Raw genomic sequence first — 24,810 nt, 5'->3', positions numbered from 1 at the left:
TTTTTGAACTATTTGTTCTGGTTTGTTGAAGAATGCTGTTGGTAATTTGATAAGGATTACATCAAATCTGTATATTGCTTTGGGCAGGATGGCCATTTTGATGATATTAATTCTTCCTAGCCACGAGCATGGGATGAGTTTCCATTTGTTAGTGTCCTCTTTCATTCTCTTAAGAGTGTCTTGTAGTTTTCAGGGTATAGGTCTTTCATTTCTTTGGTTAGGTTTATTCCTAGGTATTTTATTCTTGTTGATGCAATTGTGAATGGAATTGTTTTCCTGATTTCTCTTTCTATTGGCTCATTGTTAGTGTATAGGAGAGTCACAGTTTTCTGTGTGTTAATTTTGAATCCTGCAACTTTGCTGTATTCCGATATCAGTTCTAGTAGTTTTGGAGTGGAGTCTTTAGGGTTCTTTATGTACAATATCATGTCATCTGCAAATAGTGACAGTTTAACTTCTTCTTTACCAATCTGGATTCCTTGTATTTCTTTGTTTTGTCTAATTGCTGTGGCTAGGACCTCCAGTACTATGTTAAATAACAGTGGGGAGAGTGGGCATCCCTGTCTTGTTCCCAATCTCAGAGGAAAAGCTTTCAGCTTCTCACTGTTAAGTATGATGTTGGCTGTGCGTTTATTGTATATGGCCTTTATTATGTTGAGGTACTTGCCCTCTATACCCATTTTGCTGAGAGTTTTTGTCATGAATGGAAGTTGAATTTTGTTGAATGCTTTTTCAGCATCTATGGAGATGATCATGTGGTTTTTGTCTTTCTTTTTGTTGACGTGGTGGATTCTTTTTGTTGATGTTGATGGATTTTCAAATGCTGTACCATCCTTGCATCCCTGGGATGAATCCCACTTGGTTGTGGTGTATGATCCTTTTGATGTATTTTTGAATTCAGTTTGCTAATATTTTATTGAGTATTTTTGTATCTACGTTCATCAGGGATATTGGTCTGTAATTTTGTTTTTTGGTGGGGTCTTTGCCTGGTTTTGGTATTAGGGTGATGTGGTTTCATAGAATGAGTTTGGGAGTATTCCCTCCTCTTCTATTTTTTGGAAAACTTTAAGGAGAATGGGTATTATATCTTCTCTGTATGTCTGATAAAATTCTGAGGTAAATCCATCTGGCCCAGGGGTATTTTTCTTGGGTAGTTTTTTGATTACCGCTTCAATTTCTTTGCTGGTAATTGGTTTGTTTAGATTTTGTGTTTCTTCCTTGGTCAGTCTTGGAAGGTTGTATTTTTCTAGGAAGTTGTCCATTTCTTCTAGGTTTTCCAGCTCCTTAGTGTATAGGTTTTCATAGTAGTCTCTAATAATTCTTTGTATTTCTGTTGGGTCTGTTGTGATGTTCCCTTTCTTATTTCTGATTCTGTTGATGTGTGTTGATTCTCTTTTTCTCTTAATAAGCCTGGCTAGAGGCTTATCTATTTTGTTTATTTTCTCAAAGAACCAGCTCTTGGTTTCATTGATTTTTTCTATTGTCTTATTCTTCTCAATTTTGTTTATTTCTTGTCTGATCTTTATTATGTCCCTCCTTCTGCTGACTTTAGACCCCATTTGTTCTTCTTTTTCCAATTTTGATAACTGTGATGTTAGACTATTCATTTGGGTTTGTTCTTCCTTCTTTAAATTGCCTGGATTGCTGTATACTTTCCTCTTAAGACTGCTTTCGCTGTGTCCCACAGAAGTTGGGGCTTTGTGTTGATATTGTCATTTATTTCCATATATTGCTGGATCTCCATTTTAATTTGGTCATTGATCCATTGACTATTTAAAAGTGTTTTGTTAAGTCTCCATGTGTTTGTGAGCCTTTTTGCTTTCTTGGTACAATTTATTTCTAGTTTTATACCTTTGTAGTCTGAAAAGTTGGTTGGCAGGATTTCAATCTTTTTGAATTTACTGAGGCTCTTTTTGTGGCCTAGTATGTGGTCTATTCTGGAGAATGTTCCTTGTGCACTTGAGAAGAATGTGTATCCTGTTGCTTTTGGGTGTAGTGTTCTATAGATGTCTATTAGGTCCATCTGTTCTAGCGTATTGTTCAGTGCCTCTGTGTCCTTACTTATTTTCTGTCTGGTGGATCTATCCTTTGGAGTGAGTGGTGTGTTGAAGTCTCCTAAAATGAATGCATTGCATTCTATTTCCTCCTTTAGTTCTGTTAGTATTTGTTTTACATATGCTGGTGCTCCTGTGTTGAGTGCATATATATTTATAATAGTTATATCCTCTTGTTAAACTGAGCCCTTTATCATTATGTAATGTCCTTCTTTATCTCTTGTTACTTTCTTTGTTTTGAGGTCTATTTTGTCTGATACTTGTACTGCAACTCCTGCTTTTTTCTCCCTATTGTTTGCGTGAAATATCTTTTTCCATCCCTTGACTTTTAGTCTGTGCATGTCTTTGGGTTTGAGATGAGTCTCTTCTAAGCAGCATATAGATGGGTCTTGTTTTTTTATCCTTTCAGTGACTCTATGTCTTTTGATTGGTACATTCAGTCCATTTACATTTAGGGTGATTATCGATAGGTATGTACTTATTGCCATTTCAGGCTTTAGATTCGTGGTTACCAAAGGTTCCAGGTTACTTTCCTTACTATCTAAGAGTCTAACTTAACTCAGTTAGTATGCTGTTACAAACATAATCTAAAGGTTCTTTTCTATTTCTCCTCCTTTTTCTTCCTCCTTCATTCTTTATATATTAGGTATCAGATTCTATACTTTTTCTCTATCCCTTGATTGGCTTTGGGGATAGTCAATTTAATTTTGCATTTGCCTCACAATCAGCTGCTCCACCCTCCCTACCATGATTTCCCTACCTCTGGTGACAGCTATCCACCCCTAGGAACACTTCCATCTATAGCAGTCCCTCCAAAATAGACTGCAGAGATGGTTTGTGGGAGGTAAACTCTCTCAGCTTTTGCTTATCTGGAAATTGTTTAATCCCTCCTTCAAATTTAAATGATAATCTCACTGGATAAAGTAATCTTGGTTCCAGGCCCTTCTGCTTCATTTGCCACTTCATCACGCCACTCCCTTCTGGCCTGTAAGGTTTATGCTGAGAAGTCTGTTGTTAGTCTGATGGGCTTTCCTTTGTATGTGATCTTATTTCTGCCTCTGGCTGCTTTTAAAAGTCTGTCCTTATCCTTGAGCTTTCCCATTTTAATTACTATGTGTCTTGGTGTTGTCTTTCTTGGGTCCCTTGTGTAGGGGGATCTGTGGATCTCCATGGCCTGAGAGACTATCTCCTTCCTCAGATTGGGAAAGTTTTCAGCAACTACCTTCTCAAAGACACTTTCTATCCCTTCTTCTCTCTCTTCTTCTTCTGGTATCCCTATAATGCGAATATTGTTCCACTTGGATTAGTCACACAGTTCTCTCAATATTCTTTCATTCTTAGAGATCCTTTTTTCTTTCTGTGCCTCAGCTTCTTTGTATTCCTCTTCTCTAGTTTCTATTTCACTTATTGTCTCCTCCACCATATCCAACCTGCTTTTAATACCCTCCATCGTGTTCTTTAATGATTGGATCTCTGACCTGAATTCATTCCTGAGTTCTTGGATGTCTTTCCGTACCTCCATTAGGATGTTGATGATTTTTATTTTGAACTCCCTTTCAGGAAGAGTCACGAGGTCCATATCATTTAAATCTTTCTTGGGAGTTGTATTAACAATTTTACTCTGGACAAGGTTCCTTTGGCGTTTCATGTTTGTATATGGCGCCCTCTAGTGTCCAGAAGCTCTATTCTGGAGCTGCTGAGCCCCTGAAGCAATGTCGGGGATCCCAGGGGAGTGGTACTATTGCCTTTGGGGAGGAAAGAGCTGTTCCCCACCTCCTGGCTCCTGTGCCTGTCTCCACTGCCTGAGCCAGTGGGCCGGGCACACAGGTATAAGTTTTTGTCCCAGAGCAGCCAGATATGGATCCCTGCTTTCCACAAGCAGCCGGAATCCCAGTCTCCCCAGGAACTCTGCCTGTATTAGCTTTCCAACCTGGTAGTCATGCGAGTCTCATGAAAGCACCGTGAAATGTACGTTTGTGCTCCCCACACAGATCTCCGGAGCTAGGTATTCAGCAGTCCCAAGCCTTCCACTCCCTCCCTGCTCCATTTGTCTTCCACCTGCTGGTGAGCTGGTTTCAGGGAGGGGCTCGGATCCCGCGGAGCCACAGCTCTGGTAGTTACCCCGTTCGCTGAGGTCTGCTCTTTTCTCCAGGTGTGTGCACTCTGACACGTCCTCTTTCCTGTTGCTCTCTCAGGATTAGTTGCGCCAATTAAATTTTCTAATTGTATCCAGTTTTAGGAGGAAGCCTCTGTCTCTCCTCTCACGCCGCCATCTTTAATGAACTCCCTCCATCCACTTTTAAAATCACATTTATTGACGCAACTTGGTCATTTGATCTGTAAAGATTCCCACAGTTGAACTTGCTTATTTCATACTTACGGTGGGATTAAGCCTATTCTTCTGTCTTTTGGGTTTCCTGAAGATTGTATGCTGAATCAGGGAGTAAGACTCGGGTTCATATCCTTTAGCAAGACTAGAGGTCATGTGTTCTTTCCTCAGGAACCACCGAGTCTGGTGGTCTTTCTCTTTCTGTTGTTAGGAGTCATTTGTGCTCAGTGCCTAGATTCATTAATTCATTAGGGGTGGCAAAGGGGTGATATTCTAATTCCATGATTACTTTACAGTTATTAGTTGTAAAATTTTTACAAAGAAATGCTTCCTTTCATATTATTTGGTTACTCATGGCTTAATTCATACGGGAATAGCAGAATGATTTAAAAAAATTTTTCCTATTTTTCCCTAATTTTCAAGATAACAAATTTGTTCCCTCTTATCTACTGCAATATAATGAGTTATAAGAAACACATATTTCCCAGGCATATTTGGTCTTCATCCACAGTTCCTGAAAACACTTCAGAGCCTTAAAGGTGAAATGAGTGTCTTGGTATATTAATGAGAGAGTTTGGACCCACCCAAGGGCAGGGCTGAAGGTTGATTCAGCCAATGGCCAATGATTTAGTCAATCAGGACTATGCAATGATGTCCTCACAAAAACCTATGAGAAAAGTGTATCTCTCCTTTCCCATCCTGCTTCTCTGTTGGAAAGAGCTTCCATGCTTGGGGAACTGGAATGCTTCCATGTACCACTGAGTCAGGCCCCAAGCTCCACAAGGATAGGGGCTCCTTTATTTGGGACCTTGCCCTATCTATGTATTTCCTCATTGGGCTGTTAACGTGTAACCTTCACAGTATGCTACATTAAACTGCTAAATGTTAAGTGTTTTCCTGAGTTCTGTGAGCTGCTCCAGTAGATTAACTGAAGCTAAGAGGGAGGTCACTGGAACCTCTAACCTGTAGCTGGTTGGTCAGAAGCACAGGTAATAGTCTGGGGCTTGTGGCTGGCATCTGGAATTGGGGGTGGAGGGCAGTCTTGCAGGATGGAGTTTGGGAAGGTCCCCCTGCCACACACACACCCTGGAATTGGGTCCAGGAACACGAAAGGAGTTACTGCTTCTGTGTGGAAACACATCTACTAAAGGCAGTCAGTTAATTTTTAAAAATATAAACTGAACTCATAAATTTAAAAAATATTTGATGACTTTAAATCTATTTCAGTGACTCTTTTAGTGAACTCAAATTTGTCTCATCTTTGGTCAGTAGGAACTCCTTAGGCTGGCTCCTGAGTCCTTCTGATGGGAAATAAGTAGTCTTTGATAGCTTCTGAAATCTTGTATGCCAAGGTATTTCACATTCATCTTACACTTTTTCTGCCCAGTCTTGGAATCAGTATTTTTCCAAAAAGCATTTTCTTCTTTTAGTGGGAGGTAATATTACACAAATACACTCTGAGCACCAGGAAGCTTCACTGTCATCATTACTGGGTTGTTCATTGTTCAGTGGGTGGGACTAGGTCATGCATATGTCCAATTCCAATTCAGACAGCAGGGTTTTAATGTAACCTCTTCTATATTGCATTTATTTATATCTTTTTTACTTATATATCTATTCCATACTAAAAATCCTGGTTCTCAGAGTAAATGATAAGATTGAGATATTCTATAATTATTCACTTTTTTCTTCCACAGTTTATGCACAACAGTCTCAGATTAGCACAGTAATTCTGTCATGTCCATATCATTACTGAACAGAGCTAACATTTCTATTTTTTTGCTTCTGTTCTATCCATTCGTTCCTCACTTAAAATACTTGTGCTGTATTTACATTGTGAGAACACATAACCTGTGTGCTCTCTACAGCTTTGTTCCTCATTTAGTCTTAGTTTTACAGATAACTACATATTAAATGTTTCACTACTTTTTTCATATAAAAAGGTTATTTTATATCAAACTTATATACAAATGCAGGTCAAATAGTTCTAGATGGCTTATAAAGAACCAGAGCAGAACCCTGAACAACTCTGCCGACTCCATATTCTCCCTTTCCAGAGACAACTACCTTCAATTCTCCCAGCTGGATCTTAAGGTATTTGCATCCATATTCCACAAAATTTGCTTAGCGAATCTCTGGATACCTTCATAGACCCCTGATGACTTCTGGTTTCCTTCCTGCCCTTGAAGTATCACTTTTGGAGCTGTCCTTCCTTCCATTGCCCTCTGTGGCTGCCAAACCCACTCTATCCTGGGATCCCCTTTCCCATCATTTGGGGGTGCCCTTCATTATCTAGCATGTGGCTGTTTTATTCCTTCATTTTGGTAGAGCCCATCTTCCAGGGCTTTCTTGGCAAGGCGGCCACCTTTCATCGATAGCAATGCCTGAATCCCACTTCCACTGTTAGGGGAGAGTGTGCTTGCATTTAGGATTCTAGCCTACATCCCTTCTTCTTTCAGAATGTTTCCAGGCTTTGTTCCTTGTCTGTTAGTCCCCTGTATGAAAGATTGAGAAGGTGATGCCTTTCTCATTCCTGAGGCTTTCCTCACTCATTTCTGGGAGCATTTTAGGATTTTCCTGTCCTGAATGATTAAACATTTCACCATGACATCCCTGTGCTCCATCCATTGTGCTAGGTACTTGGTGGGCCCTTGCAATCTGCAAAATCATGTCTTTTAGTTCTGGGGCCATCTCTTGACTAATTTCATTAGTAATTTCCTTCCTTCTTTTTTTTTTTCTTTCTGGAATTCCTACTAGTCAGATTTTGGAATCCAATGAACTCAAAGAATTACAAAAAAGAAACACAATGAAAATTACACTGATACATCATAATTTCCAAAGCAATACTGATATAGAACAAAGCTGGAGGACTCACAATTCCTTATTTCAAAACTTACTACAAAGCTTCAAGAATCAAAACAGTTTGACACTGTCATATTCCAGACCAATGGAACAGAATCAAGAATCCAGAAATAAACCCATATGTCTATTCACTAGTTCTTGTATCTGGTCGTTTGGAATCAGGCTAGCTCATTGTCTAGTGTATTCCTCATGATGGCCTCATGGAAACAACATTCCTTGCATTCATCCATGCTTATAGTCATTTGCTCTTCCTTCAATACTTGTAAGTCAGTTTTACTGGATATAAGATCTTTGGTTCACATTTTTCCCCTTAGAGTATAATATGTTACTCAATTTTCTTTTGGTATAAACTGTTGTTGTTAAAGGGTCTGATGATAATTTAATTTTTGTTCTCTTTTAAATCACGTGCTCTTTTTTTTGAGTCCAAATGGTTGTTTTTTTTTTAATTCTCCAAAGTCCTGTAATTTTGTTGGACTATGTCTTGTTTATTATTTTGGTTCAGTTTCTCAGGTATATGGTGTGTTCTTTCAGTATGTAATTTTGAAACATCTTGTCATTTCATGAAAGTTTTCCTTAATTATATTTTTAAAAATTATTTGTTCTGGTCCTTTGCTTTCATTTTCTTCAGAGACTTCTATTATCTGTAGATTCAATCTTTGCCTATCTTTAGTATTTATCAATTTCTCTCAAATCCTTTTTACCTCTTCATTTCTTTTTGATTTTAAAAAGTCCCTTCTGTTTAAATTCTACTTTTTTTTGTAGTGTGTGAAAGGTCTCATTTATTTGCTCCTGTATTTCTTCTAGTCTAATCTTCATTTCTTATGCGATGATTTTTTCTTCTAATTCTTTCCTGTTATGACATTACTTTTAAGTTTTTGAAATTCAGATATATCTTTTTCTTTTATGTCTTTATGTAATTTTCTTAATGTCCTTTAGCTCATTTTGAAATAGTGACCTATTTTGTGGGTATGTCTTTATGGTATGTTTTCATTTTCTGTAGGAATGTTATTCTGCTCCATTTTCTCTTTCTTCCTATAGTGACTTTAAATAAGACTTAAAATGGGTACTTTCTGTTCCTCATTCTTCTATAAAATTAGCTTTCCTGACCTTGAGAGGGTGATACATTCAGAATTTCCCCCCTAAATTCATGAGGCTTCTTCTTTCATTGTTTCAGCACAATGTTGCTTTCTGAGATTTCCTGCTGCTTTTGCTCCTGCCCCCAAACTTTTACCTGGGCCTTTTCTCTTCTTCTTTGCTATTGACTCTATCTTGGTCATATTTGATTCCACTCCCAACTGTATCATCTTAGTACTGGTCCTTGTTCTGGAAGAAAATGCTGGTTGGTTGGTTTTCAGTGGACACACAGGCTCAGATTGCTTCAGCATCTTCTGACATTACTGCAGGTCCCTGAATTTACCTGTGATTAGAGAAGGCAAATCCTTCCTAGATTCAGCTGCTGTCCCCAAATAGGTGCCTGAGGTTTCCCATGAATACCTGCTGCTTGCTTTGTTCTGCTGTGCTCAAGTCCATCAGGAAAGTTGTTTTGCTCCATTTCTCCTACACAGGTGTGAATACAACACAGGCTAATGGCTACTGGGGGTTTGTTCTCATCCACTTGTATTTTGGGTTCATGGGGTATCTTGTCACTTCATTTTCTTGTAAATGTTGCTCATGAGCTTTTGGGTTTTCTATGTAATTGCCCTGTCTATTGTATAGAGACTCAGGGAGGTTCAGACATTGCAGTACCACCATAATATTGCAAGTATGATCATACCATAATCTATTCAACCACTCCTTTGTGGATAATGAGTCAGGTATGTCCTTGGAGACCATCCTATGAACAACATCCTTGTGCATTTCTCTTTACATACTGGTGCTTCTAGTTCTATATTACAGAGCTCCAAAAAGATATGTTTTACCTCTCTGTAGATTTTACCAACTTACTCTCTAAACCAATGCAGCAATTCACTCCAAACAGCAAGTAAGTCAGAGCTCACTTCTCAGTGGTATCAGAGTTGGGTATTAGTGTTTGCCACTCTGATAGGTTAAAATGATATTTTGCTATTTCATTTTGTCTTTACCAGCCTATTAGTGTATATGACCATTTTTTCCTAATATTCCCCTCATCAACTGTATTTTGACTTTATGGTATCTTTTGTTGCACAGAAATATTTAATTTTTAGTTAGAACAGTTGTCAGTCTTCTACTTATGCTTTCTGGGATCCTCATTTCATTAAAAGTTATAATCTCACCACATATTGTCCTCATTTAAATTTTTTGTCATTTTGTGTTATTGCTTAGATTTTAAATTCATTTGGATTTATTTTTTTATAGGGGAAGGAGTAGTTTAATGCTCTTTCTACTATATCTTGGGCAATTTGCTTGAATTCTCTGAGCTTCACTTTCTTCATCTGTAAAGTGGGTATAGTAATACCTAGGGATTATTATAGGGATGCTTTAAGGATAAAAATAAAATAACCTAAACAAATGCATATTACATTTCTAGGCACATGGTAGGTATTTCATAAATAGTGGATATTAATTTGTGAGACAATGTAGGGGAAGAAGGAGACAAAGTGTTCCAATTCTGTAAGACTGAGTTTCATATATTAAAAAATGATCTTTCTAATAGTTGATATGAAATTAATGAGAAAATGCACAGCTTCTAGCTTGTAGCAGATAAACAATACATGGTAACTATTCCATAGTTATAATTTCTATTACTACTACTACTATTAACAATTTATTGCCACCAGTACACCAATACCTGCAGGCATTGAAGAAACTAACCAGTTAGGAGTTAAGAAACTTGTTTTTTCTAGCTTCTTTCTGACTAGCTTTGTACTCATAGACACTTACTTCATCTGTGTTTTCAGTTCTTTGCATATATGCAGTGAAGGGGATAGTCTATGTCAAAAGTCATGGCTAAACTGCTGGTATTACTATTGAGTATAATAACCACCTATTACATTCACTTTTAAAAGTGATGTAGAAACCCAATCTATTGCCCGATAAAATATGTGGGTGTCTACGATTCCAGATGAAGATATTTAAGATTTGCACTTGAAATAAATTAAGGCAAAAATTAAGCTAATTTGGAAATGACAGTTATTATACCAAATATTTTAAAAAATGACTTTCTAAATTTTTTTCTTCTGAAGTTTAACTTTAAAAACATTTTTATTAGATGTATCTACAGTAAAAATATAGAAAGGGAAAAAACACATGAATAAAAACATTTCTCTATCATGCAAAGCAAAGCATGATAGAGACAAAATCTGTTTTTAGGTATATTTTACTTCTATCAGGTATAAATTGAAGAAACAAACAATTTAGTTATTTAGTTAGACCAATTTCTTGGCTTACATTTTACTTTGATCTTTCTAGGAGCCTTTGATGAATAATGTATCAAGTTTGAAAAGGGAATAGGATATAATGCATTTAAATTCCATACTATTAGAGCTGCTACTAATAATCTATAAGAGAGAGTATCTCCAACATCACAAAACTAACCACTTTTGATAAGTAGCGTATATGTGGTAGCATTGCTTTGAAAAAGAAACTCTTCCCCTTTCAATAATGACAAAGTGGTACTGCAGTAGAAAGCTTGAAATTATCCTTAAAGATACCGTGTTACATGAAAATTGAACATGGAACTAGAAAAATGATATATCATTAGGAATCCATTTAGGATGGCTATTCTTTCTGTATTTTACTTGAGACAAATGATCACACCACTGAATTGCAGAGCTTGACCTGCCCTGGCATCAAGGCCTACGTGCCACCTCTTCAGGGATTTGTTGATATCTTACTAAATGGTCACTAGGACGTGATATTATTTCAAGGAAGGTCAGATCTGTGGCACTGGAACCAAAAGCAGACAGCTGTGTAGACACAATATCCTGACGGAGGAAGTGACATGGTTTCCTATCTTAAACATGTAAAATTATGAAAGCAGTGAATGTGTATAAACATTTTCCAGCAAAGATTTTTAAACCTCCTGACGTATTCTCCATGTATGACAGTTGGACTTAGAGACTTTACAACTCCAGGTTATGTGTACATGAGGCTGTCCAGAATAAAGATAAGCCTAAAGAATATTAATAATTTAAGTATCATATTGTTTATTGTGAAAAAGTAAGGATGAAACAAGCCCAAATTTCACCAACTATTGCCCTAAGCCTAGGGACAGTGAGCTTCCTTGGAGAGCATTAGCTAGCACAGAGAGGTATGCATGCTCTTGGATTTCTTTAAAGTAAGGAAATGTTCAGTGAGCAAATACTGGAGTCCCACCTGCCAGTTTTCCTTGACTCCCACCCACCCTGCCCTCCTCTTGGAGCCTTGCTAAGGTCCCTGCCTTTGCTCTTCAAGAATCCAGGTAGAACAGGGAGCTCCATTTTTTTTTTTGGTGATTTAAAAGATTGATATATAGTTGATATACAATTTTGTATTGGCTTCAGGTGTACCACATAGTGATTCAACGATTATATATGTTATAAAATGTGGAGCTCTATTTTGATGGTTGGGACAAAGTAGAGCAGTGGCCCTATTTCAGGGCTTCCTTCTGACAGATTAGAGGTGCTTAAGCCTGCCAATCAGCTTCACTGTTCAGCCTACACCACTACCACTACCATGCTAACCAACACCCCCCTCACGCCCCTCACCACCAGCACCATTATTACCAAAATCACCACCGCTACCATCACCATTCGCAGCAACATCAGTCACATTAAGTCTCACCTTAATGATCACAATGTCTTCCAAACTAGCTTTTCTGCTTCTAATCTCTTATCCTCTCCAATCTTTCCTACATTTTTTTGCCAGATTAAATCATCCTACATCAAATTTCTGATCATATCTCTTGCCTGCTTAAAAGCTGAAGTTTCAATTAATGTTTAGTCAATCCCATTCCTAGTGAATAGAGTCCCATCTCCTGGGCCTGGCATGCAAGGCCATGCACACAGAATGTCTCCAGGACAAAATTCAGGACAGATTTCCCACTGCTCCCTCTGCAAGTATTCTGGGCCTCAACCAACCTAGACATTCACTATCCCTTGAATATGCCTTGGGCTAGCAGTTTTTAAAGTTCAGGTCAAATAATACCTATTAGAATCACTTGGAAATTTGTTAAAATGCATATCCTAAAGCCCATGCCTAGAAGCTCTCATTAGAATACTGCATACTTAATACCTTTTTCTCCTTAGGTTTGTGTTTGTGTTGGCAATTTTGTGACCACAGAGAAAGTCCTATTTAACATCTGGCTAGTTACATGTCTTACAGGGTGCTTTATAAACTAATAGGAAAATATAAAGCAGGTAGCATGGTGTTTGGTCCAGTAAAGGTGGCTCTCATCATTAATTCTTGCCCTGCCTACTTCAGAATGTTTTTGTGGTGTTCAAGTAAGTAGTGTCTGTGATAGCACTTCCATGTTTTTCTCCATTAGACTGTAAGTGTTTGGTGGCAGGGATTATGTATTAGTTATCATTAAATAACCTGTGTAATCTGTTGTTTAATAAACATTAGCTGAATTAATAGGTTGGTACTTATTTTCAAAATTGTGGTGGAACCTTAAATTCAGAATCCCTAAACATCATATCAACAAATACCCTTCTGCTCCTCTAGTGGCCCCTGAAATCTACAAGTTCAGGCCCTCCAAGAGTCCCAGGTTCTCTCTGCCCCTGATTACAGGCAGCCCAGCTCTCTCCCACACTCTCTGAGACTTCGATAGGAAAGACTGGAGGAGCTTTAGCTGAATATTTTGGATACAGCATTAAATTAACTAATTGCATTTTCATCCCCCGTCCTGCAGACCAGGTCATAGAAGTGGGCTTCTGTCTCATTACTAAAGCACACTATTCACTAAACTAGGACCCAGTTGAGGTAAATAGGTTGTATTTTGCTTCCAGTACCTGGGTCCCTGGCTTGATGACCTGCTTAATATTTGTACTTTCAAGATTAGACACTACTTTGGTTGTGCCAGTGATGTCTACCCTGTCCTTCTCTCCTTTAAGCATCTTTACAACTGAAGTTTCATCCATCAGCTCCTTAATAATAAATCTGCCTATGCCTACTGACTTCTAATGTTTTTCCACAGACTCCGCCAATATGCTATATCCATCTACAGAGGACCCTTCTCCTGCTGGTAGATGGTTGATACCAGGTGCTTGCTGTGGCTGAGCACATGTAGCACTTAGACTGGACCTCCTACCTGATCCATCAGTGGCTACTTGGCAAGTGGCCACTTCCTTATTTTTCATGCCATTTCCACTAACCCTTGTGAAGTTAATGGTCTGTGACCATGGTGCTTACCTGGCTGATGGTGCTCATAGCTCGCATGTAGCTCTCATTCCTGGAGCGGAACTTTGGTGATGTGAGCAGGCCTGCAGGGTCAAGGCTGTCCAAGCTTCGGTTGATGGAGACTTCACTGACTGCCCTCAGGTAACTGTGACTCCGGATCTGGAGTTTGGGGGAGTGTTCATTAGAAATCCTGGAAAAGAACACCAGAAGGGGTGCCTTTAGTCATATCCCAAAATGTAAGCAGTAATAAGATGTGGCTGTACCCTTACTGATGTGGCACCCAAAATATTGGTGTGAATAATACAGGATCCCTCCTGATTGCTAAACACCCCCATGGTGTCTCAGAAGGAAAAACATGATGACAAGGGAGAGCAATTAAAATTCTCTTCAGCCCATGGAACAATTTTTGCATTTTGGGGAGGGAGAACATAGCTGTGGAATTGTGTCCAGTGTAGCTGTAAGCTTTTCCTAGGTACCCACTTCTTTCCTGTGGCTATCTTTTTGTTTTTGGACTTCCTAGCAATGGCAAGTAGGTATATAACTGTAATGATATCAATGTCTCTTTTTCTCTGTCAATCTTTTCTATCATCTATTTGTTTGTCATCTATGTATCTATCATGTATCTTATCTTGACTATGCTGTTTAGTAGAGATTGAACTTAGTGAACAAAACTTAAATTTTAGCCATTAACAATACACACATCTCCAAATCTTTTGTACCCTTTGGACTTTTTTCCAACATGCATTTTAAAATCATAATAGTAGAAAATGCTCATTGTAAAAGGTAAAGTGATAAGAAAGTGCATAAAGGAGAAAGTGTATCTCCTTCCTTCTGTACCTCATTCCTGCTCCAGAATTTCACACCCCAAAAAAATTACCCCATATCAATCTGGCGGATATCCTTCCTCCCTTCCTAGACACAGGCAAACTGTTTTTAGTAATTTTTAAAGTTTGTTTTCACATGGGATTCAGGATGATTTTTCTTTCATTATTTCAATTTCTTTTATTTTTGTTATATATTGTTTACAATTAGAAATTAAAGTTGATAAGAAGAGAGGTATATGCCCAATATAGCTGTCATTATTTACCATTATTTACCCCTATTTACCATTATTCTGAACATCACAGTGAAATTAGAAAAAAAAAAAGGGAATAGAGAGTATAAATATTGCGAAGGAAGTGATAAACTTTGAGTATTTAGAGATTATGTAATTATTTGGACGATAAAAGAAAACTGAAAAACTATTAGAACTAAGATAGTTAGATATAGGGTAAAAAGACATAAATTAATAGCTTTCCCATATTCTGTCACAACCAAATATAAATCTTAATTTAGGATCATTCAAAATGTCAAAACATTATAAAATGAGTAGAAATTACAAAAAAGAAATGCAACAGAATTTTATGAAGACAATTATAAAACTTTATGGAAGGCAATAAACAATGCCTAAATAAATGTAAAAGAACACAATTTTCCTTGGTAGCAATACTCAATACTGTAAAAAAATAAAATTTTCTGTAACTTAATCTTTAAATATCATGCAATTACAATGAAAATTCCTGAATAATATTTTATTGGAATGTAACAAATTTATTTTAAAGTTGATATGAGGTTCATAGCAGCAGTATTCATAATAGTCAAAAGGTAGAGACAACTCAAATGTCTATCAACTGATGAATGGGTAAGTAAAATGTGGTCTGTCCATACAGTGGAATATTATTTGGCTATAAAAAAGAATGAAGTACTGATATATGCCACCACATGGCTGAACTTTGAAAACACCATGGTAAGTGAAAGAAGTCAGTTACAAGCAACCACAGAATGTATGATTCCACTTATATGAAATGTCCAGAACAGACAAATCTTCAAAGACAGAAAGTAGATTAATGGTTGCCTACAATTTGGTGGTGGGGATGGGAGTGCAGTAAGAGGAGGAAGGTGGCAGGATTTGGGGGTAATAAATAAAAAGTATGGCCTTTTTTTCTGGGGTGATGAAAATGTTCTAAAATTGATTGTGGTGATGGCTGCACAATTCTGTGAATACACTAAAAAGCATTGACTTGCATACTTTAAATTGGTACATTATACGGTATGTGCATTATATCTCAATAAAGCTGTTTTAAAAATTATATGAAGACAAAATAATCAGATTTTCTTATGAAGGGATTAAACAATAGATTATAATGGACAAAACTAGAGAAGGAAAACTAGTCAAGGTGGTTGCAATATTGCAATAATTTAAACAAATGCTAGGACTGAGTTAACTACTGGTAGAACTTGAGAAAAGCAGATAAGTTTGAGAAACCACATGAAAATTAAATCTGGAAGATGAGGAAGAGGAAGGGGTCTAAGAGCAGCCAGAATATAAAAATAAATTTAAAAGGAGATAAATATCTTATCAGATTTCAAATATACTTTATAGTTACAAAGATGAAGACAGTGTGGTATTAGTGATAGAATAGACAAATCAGTGGGATATAGAGACTCCAGAAACAGAACTGAGTATGTATTTGAATTTAGTATATTGCAAAGATGGCTATTCTAATAAGTGGGGAAGAGAGCAACTGTTTAATGAGTTGTGCATCCATTTGCAGAAAAAATAAATTCTTACTATCCATGGGCATTAAAAAGATTAAAAATAAAAATATTTACAAGTTTAAAGTAGTCTAGTATGTTCTATAAATGTATTTTATAATTTTAATTTCTATACTTAAAATTTTAAAAAATTACCAGAATTTTATGGAAAAAAATGATTAAACCTTATGGAAAGCAATAAAGAAGGCCTAAAGAAATGCAAAAGAGAACAGTGGAGAAAGACTTTAGAAGCATGATGGCGAACCAAAAAGCCTTAAAAAAATGGACAAATAGAACTACATACAAATTTAAAACTTTTGGTCTACAAAAGACTGTAAATAGTTAAGAAAAATGGTCATTGGGTAGGGAACATATTTGCACCACCGCACAATATAACAAAAAGAGTTCATATCCATAATATTTAACTTGAACTTAGGAATGAATGAGAAAATAATGCAAACTCAAAAAAAATTGGAGAGTGTAATTACATAAAAAATTCACATCAGATCCATGTACATCCACGTTCATGACTGCAGACAGTAAAGATGTTCTCCACATTCCAAATGTCCTCTTAGCAATGTATAAGACTGTACTCATTCTGGAAGCTTGCATAGAATTACTTAAATATAGTAGGCAAAAATGATAGACTTAGTAATGCTAAAACCCGAGAATTTGTTTAACAGCCACTTTTTGCAACTCTAATGAAAAAGGAACCAAATTAAAACATCCAAGGCAAACCTTATACATTTAATTATTACAAAAGAGAAACTGATTGTTCTGAAAATGTTCCCTAACTGTCAAACATGAAATATTTGCTCTGCCAACTCCAGCAAATATTTTCATGTTCTATGTGCCATTATAGTGACTCACAATGGGTCACTTTATAAATGCTCATACCAAAAATTCCAACCAACAAACAAATAAACTGAAGAATTTATTTTCCTTTTAAGATCTCTTCTAGGAAAAAAGAGCCTTAGCTAGAAGCATTTATAACTTTCAGTTCACTTCCGCTTAGAACCTGAGAGTTAGTTAGATGACAAATGTATTTCTTTGGCTATTTTGCAAGTTGATCCAGAGCAATGATATTGCCAACATAAATGATGCTTCTATTCCAAATGGTTTTCAGGGCAGCAATGGGAGTGGTCCTCTTTCATAAATGGTATATAGTCAAAGAGAGAAGTGAAAGTTCAGTGTTTTGAAAAATGAATGTTGGCTGAGATGGGGAAATGAGTCATCATTGCAACAATCATTCACCCTGGCCACTTATTATGAAATAAGATATAGTCACCAAATTTCAAAGTGAAAAATCATTCAGAAAGGATTGACTAGTTCTACTTTGGTGAGTCATTCGTGATAAAACAACACATACTTTAACAACACACTAAATATAAGGAAATGAACTCTTTCATCTTGTTCTCTTAGAGAGCAGAGCCCACAGCTATCAGTATAAAGGGTACAGTATGTACGTGTGCTCCTGATGCAGAAATGCTCCTTACATAGAGAACAAAAAATAGTGCATTGGTTACTTTATCTTCCCCTCAAGAGAAAGTTGATTTGCTAAGAAGGAAGGGAGTGTGTACATTCAGAAATATTAGTTCTCATGTTGGCCTATTCAGATGACATTCATCATTTCCTACTTTTTCTTCGTAAATTATTTATGCTAAGTTAACCTTTCATAGCTTATCAGAACTGAACTGAAATTTTGGCCTTGTGGAGCCTTCTTCATTATCATGCCCTTTAAGTGCATCCAAAGACACGAACCTTTAGGTTGTTGTGAGGCAGCTACACAAACAAGCTTGGACCAGCATATCAATAAGGTTGTCATTGCAAAGAAGAGAAAATGCAATAATACTCAGATTGTAAATTTTAAACCAGTGTCCCCAAGGAGAAAAATGATTAACTTTGTAATCTATTACTAAAAAAAATATAACTTCATAAGATGAATAAACTCTGGGGATCTAATATACAGCATGGTGACTGTAGTTGATTATGCTGTGTTGTATACTTGAAATATGCTGATCTTTTCATTAAAATTTTTTTAAAATTGACATATAACATTATATTAGTTTCTGGTGTTTAACATAATGATTTTGATATTTGTATATATTACTAAATGGTCACCAGAGGAAGTGTAGTTAACATTTATCACCATACAAATTTAGTTGATTATCACTCTAGACCTGAAATAATTTTCTAAATTGCAAAATTTGCTTTTCTCACTTATGGTTAAAGACCCTATAAAGGAGTTTTTAAAAGCCTCATTGTGATATAATTCATACACAATAAAATTCACCATTTTAAAGTGCACAATTCCATGGTTTTTAGTATAGTCACAGAATTGCACCCATAACCACATTATGCATTCTGAGGAATAGAAGGAAAAAGAATGAATAAAAATGAAGAGAGCTTGAAAGAACTTATGGGACACCATCAAACACACATGTAATTGGAATTCTAAAGGAGAGGTAGAAAATGTAGTTGAAGAAATAATGGTCAAAACTCTCAAATTTGACAAAAAGTTTAATCTACATATCCAAGAAACTTAAAATCTCCAAATACTATAAACTCAATGAAATCTACACTTAGCCATATCCTTGTCAAAGTGTCAAAAGTCAAAGATAGACAGAACATCTTTAAATCAGAAAGAGAAATACAAGGAATCATCAGTACGATTAACTTGCTGACGTCTCATCATAAACCATGGGAACTAGAGGGCACTGAGATGAAATACTCGAAGTGCTGAAAGAGAACGGTGGTTAACCAAGAAGTCTATATATAGCCAGCAAAACTGTCTTTTATAAAGGAAGAGCTTGAGACATTTCCAGATTAATACTGAGATAACTAATCACCAGCAGACCTCTCTAAGAAATACTAAAATAAGTCCTTCAATATCAAAAAGAAGGATACTAGACAACAACTCAGATCCTAAAAGGAAATTAGAAGAGCACTGTAAAAATAACCATGTAGGTAAATACAAAAAAAGAAGGTACAAACATATTTTGAGACTTTTCTTTACATAATTAATTTAAATGACAAACTCATGAACAGTAATTTCAAAATTTTATGATTATAAAGATGTAATTTGTGTAACAATGAGAGCAAAAAGGAGTGGGGCAGGAAGGGAGCTATATTGGAGCAAAGTTTCTATGCATTATTGGAATTAAATTAATATTAGTCTGAATTAGTTGATTTTAAGATCCATATTTTAATTCCCAGAGTCATAACTAAATAATTAAAAAATATATAGTTAAAAAAACTAAGAAAGAGACTTAAATTGTATTCTAGAGAAAAATTATATATAACACAAAAGGAGGCAACAATGGAGGAAGGAACAGAGGAGCAGAAAAGACATGAAATACTTAGGAAATACATAGAAAAATGGCAAAACTAAACCCTACCATATAACAATTATATTAAATAAATGGATTAAATACTCCAATCAAAAGGGACAGATTGTCAGATTGGATTAAAAAACAGACTCTAATTGTGTGCTGTCTATAGGAGATATATTTTAGCTTCAAAAACACAAGTAGGTTAAATGTGAAAGGATGGCAAATCAAGAGAGATGGAATGGATATATTAATATCAGACCAAATGTACATTAAAACAAAAAAAATGTTACTAGAGACATGAAGGATATTTTATAACGTATGCATTAAGAAAAATGTTAAAGTTATAAACATATATGCATCTAAAAATGAATCCCCAAAATACATGAAGCAATAACTGAATAAAGAAATGCATAATTCAGTAATAACAGTAGAGCCTTCAATTTTCCACTCACAATAATGGATAACACAATTATATAGAAAAATCAGCAAGGGTATAAAACACTTGAGCAACATTATCAGCCAACCAGACCTCACAGACATCTATGAAATATACTACTGAACAAAATCAAAATATACATTCTTTTCAAGCACACATTCAACATTCTCTAGATGGACCAGATATTAGGCCATAGACCAAGTCTGAATAAGTTTAAAGGACTGAAATGATATATAGTAGGTACTCCAGTCACAAGATAACTAAACTAGAAGTCAATAACAAAAGGAAATTTTGGACTGGCACAACTATTTGGAAATTAAGCAACACATTTAAAAAAACCCATGTTTCAAAGAAGTTACAAGGGAAATCAGAAAGAATTATGAAATGAATGAAGATGATAATCCAATATATCAAAATTTATGGGATACAGCTAATGTAGTGGTTAGAGGGAAATCAACAGGTATAAATGAATATATTAGAAAAAAAGAAATGATCTCAAATCAGTGACCTAAATTTTCCCATTAAGAATCATAAAAAAAAATAGAAAACGAAATCTAACGGAAGATGAATGAAAAACGCAATAGCTATTAGAGTGAAAATAAATATAATAGAAAACACAAAATTTGTTTTTATAAAAAAAAATGTCCAGCACTTTAGCTAGATTAATCAAGGGAAAGAAAAAAGAAACAGATAACTGATGACTAGTTAGGAATGAAAAAGGAGACACTATAACTGATCTTGTCAGAAATTAAAAGGATCATAAGAGAATACTAAATTCAGTAACTTAGATGAAGTGGACACATTTTTAGAAAAACAAAATTACCAAACAGATTCCAGAAGAAATAGAAAATTTGAATAGGTCTACCATAGGTGAAGGTATTGAATTTGTAATAAAAAAATATTTCCATGGAGAAAAGTTCATGTACAAATGTTTTCACTGTTGAATTAAAGCAAATGCTTAAAGAAGAAATAATATTAATACCCCACAGTCTCTTCCAGAAAATAAGGAAGGAAGAAATACACATAAACTCATTCTATGAGTCTAACATAACCCCAATAGCCAGACAAAAATGTTGGAAGGAGAGAAAACTACAGACTAATGGCACTCATTAGTATAGAGAAAAACATCTTCAGCAAAACAAGAGCAAGTGGAACCCAACAATATACAAAAAGGATTAGACACTATTATGAAGTCAGATTTATTTCAGGAAAGCAAGGTTGGCTTGACATCTGAAAATAGATTAATATAAGATGCTATATTAATAGAATAAGGATCATGATGATCATGACATGATCATCAGTAGATGTAGATAAAGTTTTTGACAAAATACAACAGCCATTCATGATGAAGACTGAATACACTTGAAATAGAAGAGATTTCTCTGGGAACCCTCCTGCACTGTTGGTGGGAATGTAAATTGGTACAACCATTGTGGAAAGCAATATGGAGTTTCCTCAAAAAACCAAAAATAGAAAAACCATTTGACCCAGTAATTCCACTTCCAGGAATTTACCTGAAGAAAACAAAATTCCTGATTTGAAAAGACATGCACTCTTGTGTTTACTGCTGTACCATTTTCAATAGCCAAGATATGGAAGCAACCTCAGTGTCCATCAGTAGATGAATGGATAAAGAAGATGTGGTACATATACACAATGAAATAGTATTTAGCCATAAAAAGAAAAGAAATCCTCCCATTTGTGTGTGGATCTAGATGGTATTATACTCAGTGAAATAAGCCAGGTGGGGAAAGACAAATACCGTATGATTTCACATACTAGTTGAGTATAAAAACAGAAGGGAAAAAAATGGCAGTAGACTCATAGACACTAAGAAGGGACTATAGGTTACCAAGAGGGAAGAGTTGGGGGCCCATGGGGGAGGGAGGGTGAAGGGGATAAAGGGGCACAATAACTCACATTCACAATATAAGTTGGTCATGGGGATGGTAGTACAGCATGGAGAATGTAGTCAATGATTCTGTAACACCTTACTACATTGATAGTATCCATACTAGAGGGGGTGAGGATTTAACAGCATGGGTAACTGTTGAACCACTGTGTTGTATATTTGAAACCAATATAAGAATGTTTATCGGTGATATTTAAAAAAGAAGAAGAAAGAGAAGAGATTTCTCAGTTTGATAAAGGTCATCTACAAAAAACCTACAGGTAATTTCACTCTGAGCAGTGGAAGACTGAAGGCCTTCCCCATAAGTGTTACTGTTCTTACCACTTCATTTCAATACCATACAAGAGTTTCTAGCCTGTGCAAACAGGCAGTTAAAAGAAATAAAATAAATTTTACATAGTAAAAACCTGATATATTAAAAACTGTCTAATGAAATATGGATATTGGGTGCAAGTCTTGGGTTTATCATGAATATTTGAATGACCTTGGAAAGAATGATTTGAAATCCTTGGGATTCAGTTTTCTTTTCTGTAAAATGAGAGTACTCTAAATTTCTATGGTGCTGTAATGATGGTGGCTTCAGCTTAGTAATTTTCTTGTTGGCATTGATTATGATTAGCCAACCAATGTTTAGAGAGTTCTCCAGGGTTTTACATGCCTGCCTCAGTTTCCTTCCTTTGCTCCAGATCCTCACATTGCCAGTCACATAGAGTCATTTTTCCAAACTTTACTATTTTTTGCAACACCGTGTTGTTCCCTAAACATTAATTTTCCTTTTGCTTCTTAGAATTGTAACTTCATAAAGGGATCCATTGCACTGATTAGCTTCACCCGAAGAGCACACCTTGGCACCAGCAACTTCTACAGTTTAAGATACAAATTTTGAAGGAACAAACACTGATAGATCCCTTCTATATTCTTTGTTCTTCCTCCATAAATGTTTGCCATGGGGGCTGAATGTCAACATTATTTCTAGGAGACATTGTAATTTTCAAGTGCTGTAGACTGCTTTTAGAGGCCCAGGGTTCAGGGTGGGTAAAAGGTAGCTGAGGGAATAAACTTGGGGATTCATGTGATGTCGCACCTTTTCATTTACTCCGATTTTATTCTGTAGAAAAATAGAGACTGACTGGGGTGGAGATTTCTGACTTCTGGAGAGACTATCAAAAAACCACAGGCTTACTATGTGCAAAGCCATATGCTAGAATCTGGAATAATCCATTTTAGTTCTAACATGAGCCTTGTCCACAGTGAAGGAGTGTGCTTCCTATAAAAATTTATCATTCATAAAAATTATCAACATAAAATTCAATTCTTCCACTGTGCCAACTATATTTATCTATCATATTTAGGCTGTAAATTCAGACATTCTTTCCTCTGGTCCTCTAGATTACACAATGTTAGATTTAACCAATGCAAAGCAAATACCAACTATTCCTAATGCTTGTGCTAGATGTTTTGGAGGACACATGTTGCCACCTTTGAGAACTTCAGTCTCTTGTTTGAGACACACATGCAGAACCAACTTCAAGATAATCTGCTGAGCTTAGAATAGATGTTCCAGAAAGCAGCAAGAAGAGGGTAAGGAAAGAAGACTCATCTGGAGTGAAGGCGTTAGGAAGAGCTTTGGAAAGAAGATGGCTTTGAGTTAGGCCCTGAATGGTAAGACTGTCACAGGTAAGTGTGAACCAGACAAGGCATTCCAGACCCAGGGAAGTGTGAGAGCAAAGGCTTGGAGGTTCAGGGTGCAGGGCGTGTCTGGGACAGCAGATGCCCAGGCTGCTGGGGAATACAGGGCTGAGTCTGCTCTTCTCAGAGACCTACGGAAGAAGTGTGCTGTAATTGCCTGCTGCTCAGTTTCCCCCATAAAACTGTGGGCTCCTGAGGGCAACAATCACATGTTGGGGTCATGGGAATCTATCACTGCATTCTTAAAGCTCAGCACTGTGGCTGACATATATTAGGCTTCCTTAAATATTTGTTGAATAAGTGTGAAAGGGGAGAGGTGGCATAATCTGAAGGCCCCTGCGACTTTGTTGAAAACTAGTAAGCCCTTGATGAGGGTCTGAAGAGAATCAGGCATGGTGGGAGGTGAAGGCCAACCTCCCAGTTCTGAAAACTGGCAGTGGCTGAGGGGTACTGAGGAGTGTCCTATGGAGTTCCATTTGCGGGTGACAGAAAGCAGGGTGGTGATGCCTTTCTATTTATCAACATGATATAGAGACTATTGTCAGGTTCAGGGGAATCTCCTTCTTTGGGAGTAACAAGGAAAGAATCTTTCTTAATATTTAAATGTGCCCAGCAGAAATTTATTGCTGGCTGCCTGAGGACACAGCACTTGGTACACAAAGAATAGTGTCCAAATACCCCCGTGCAGGAATTTGGGGGCCCTGGCCTGCTTTTATCATCCCAGGGGGTCTGTGTGAGGACACGGTGCATAGATGCTTAGGCAAATTACCACCTAGAACTGAACAAGTAAAGCTTGAGTAGTGGGGCTCCTTCTCTGTTGCTCCTCCAGGGTAACCAGTTTTATAAAAACAATTCTTACATATCCCTTCAAAATAATTCCTGCCATTACCTTCGCTCTTGTTTGCTCAAGATCAAACTGACCACTAAATCAATTAAAATACTCCAGAGAAAAATGTGATTTGCTGTGGGGCAGTAGGGGGGTTGTTGCCTTTAACACAAGTAGCTTCACAGTGGGGAGCTTGCTTTGCTGAACTTGGCTCTGCAGTTTGATGAACTTGGCTTTGAGTCTTGGTTGGCTCCATGGCACTGGGCAAGCCATGTTTTCCTCTGTTTTAATCTACGATAACAATACCCACTTTACAGAACTGAGAGAATTTACTGTGTAATAAGTATCCCTTATTGTGGCAAAATAAACATAAGATCCACCATTTCAACTATTTTTAAAGGCACGACTCTGGCATTAAGTACATTTGCATCATTCTGCAATGATCATCAGCGCCCATCTGCAGAATTTTTCATTCATCTCAAACTGAAACTGTCCCCAT

The 24,810-nt window shown here is 36.5% G+C and overlaps 1 protein-coding gene across 11 annotated transcripts in view; it reads right to left on the bottom strand.

Annotated features, from left to right (window-relative positions):
- DLGAP1 (DLG associated protein 1) overlaps positions 1-24,810 on the bottom strand; it is an 858,481-nt gene that overhangs the window by 170,025 nt on the left and 663,646 nt on the right. For all 11 annotated transcript variants that reach the window (XM_073212860.1, XM_073212859.1, XM_017658265.3 and 8 more), the window contains one exon: positions 13,555-13,732. In XM_073212860.1, the coding sequence (XP_073068961.1) occupies positions 13,555-13,732 (178 nt within the window). The remainder of the gene's footprint in view (positions 1-13,554; positions 13,733-24,810) is intronic.

The sequence above is a fragment of the Manis javanica genome, chromosome 9, assembly GCF_040802235.1.
Source record: "Manis javanica isolate MJ-LG chromosome 9, MJ_LKY, whole genome shotgun sequence".
Lineage (NCBI taxonomy): Eukaryota > Metazoa > Chordata > Mammalia > Pholidota > Manidae > Manis > Manis javanica.
This window is presented reverse-complemented; position numbering and strand designations above follow the sequence as displayed.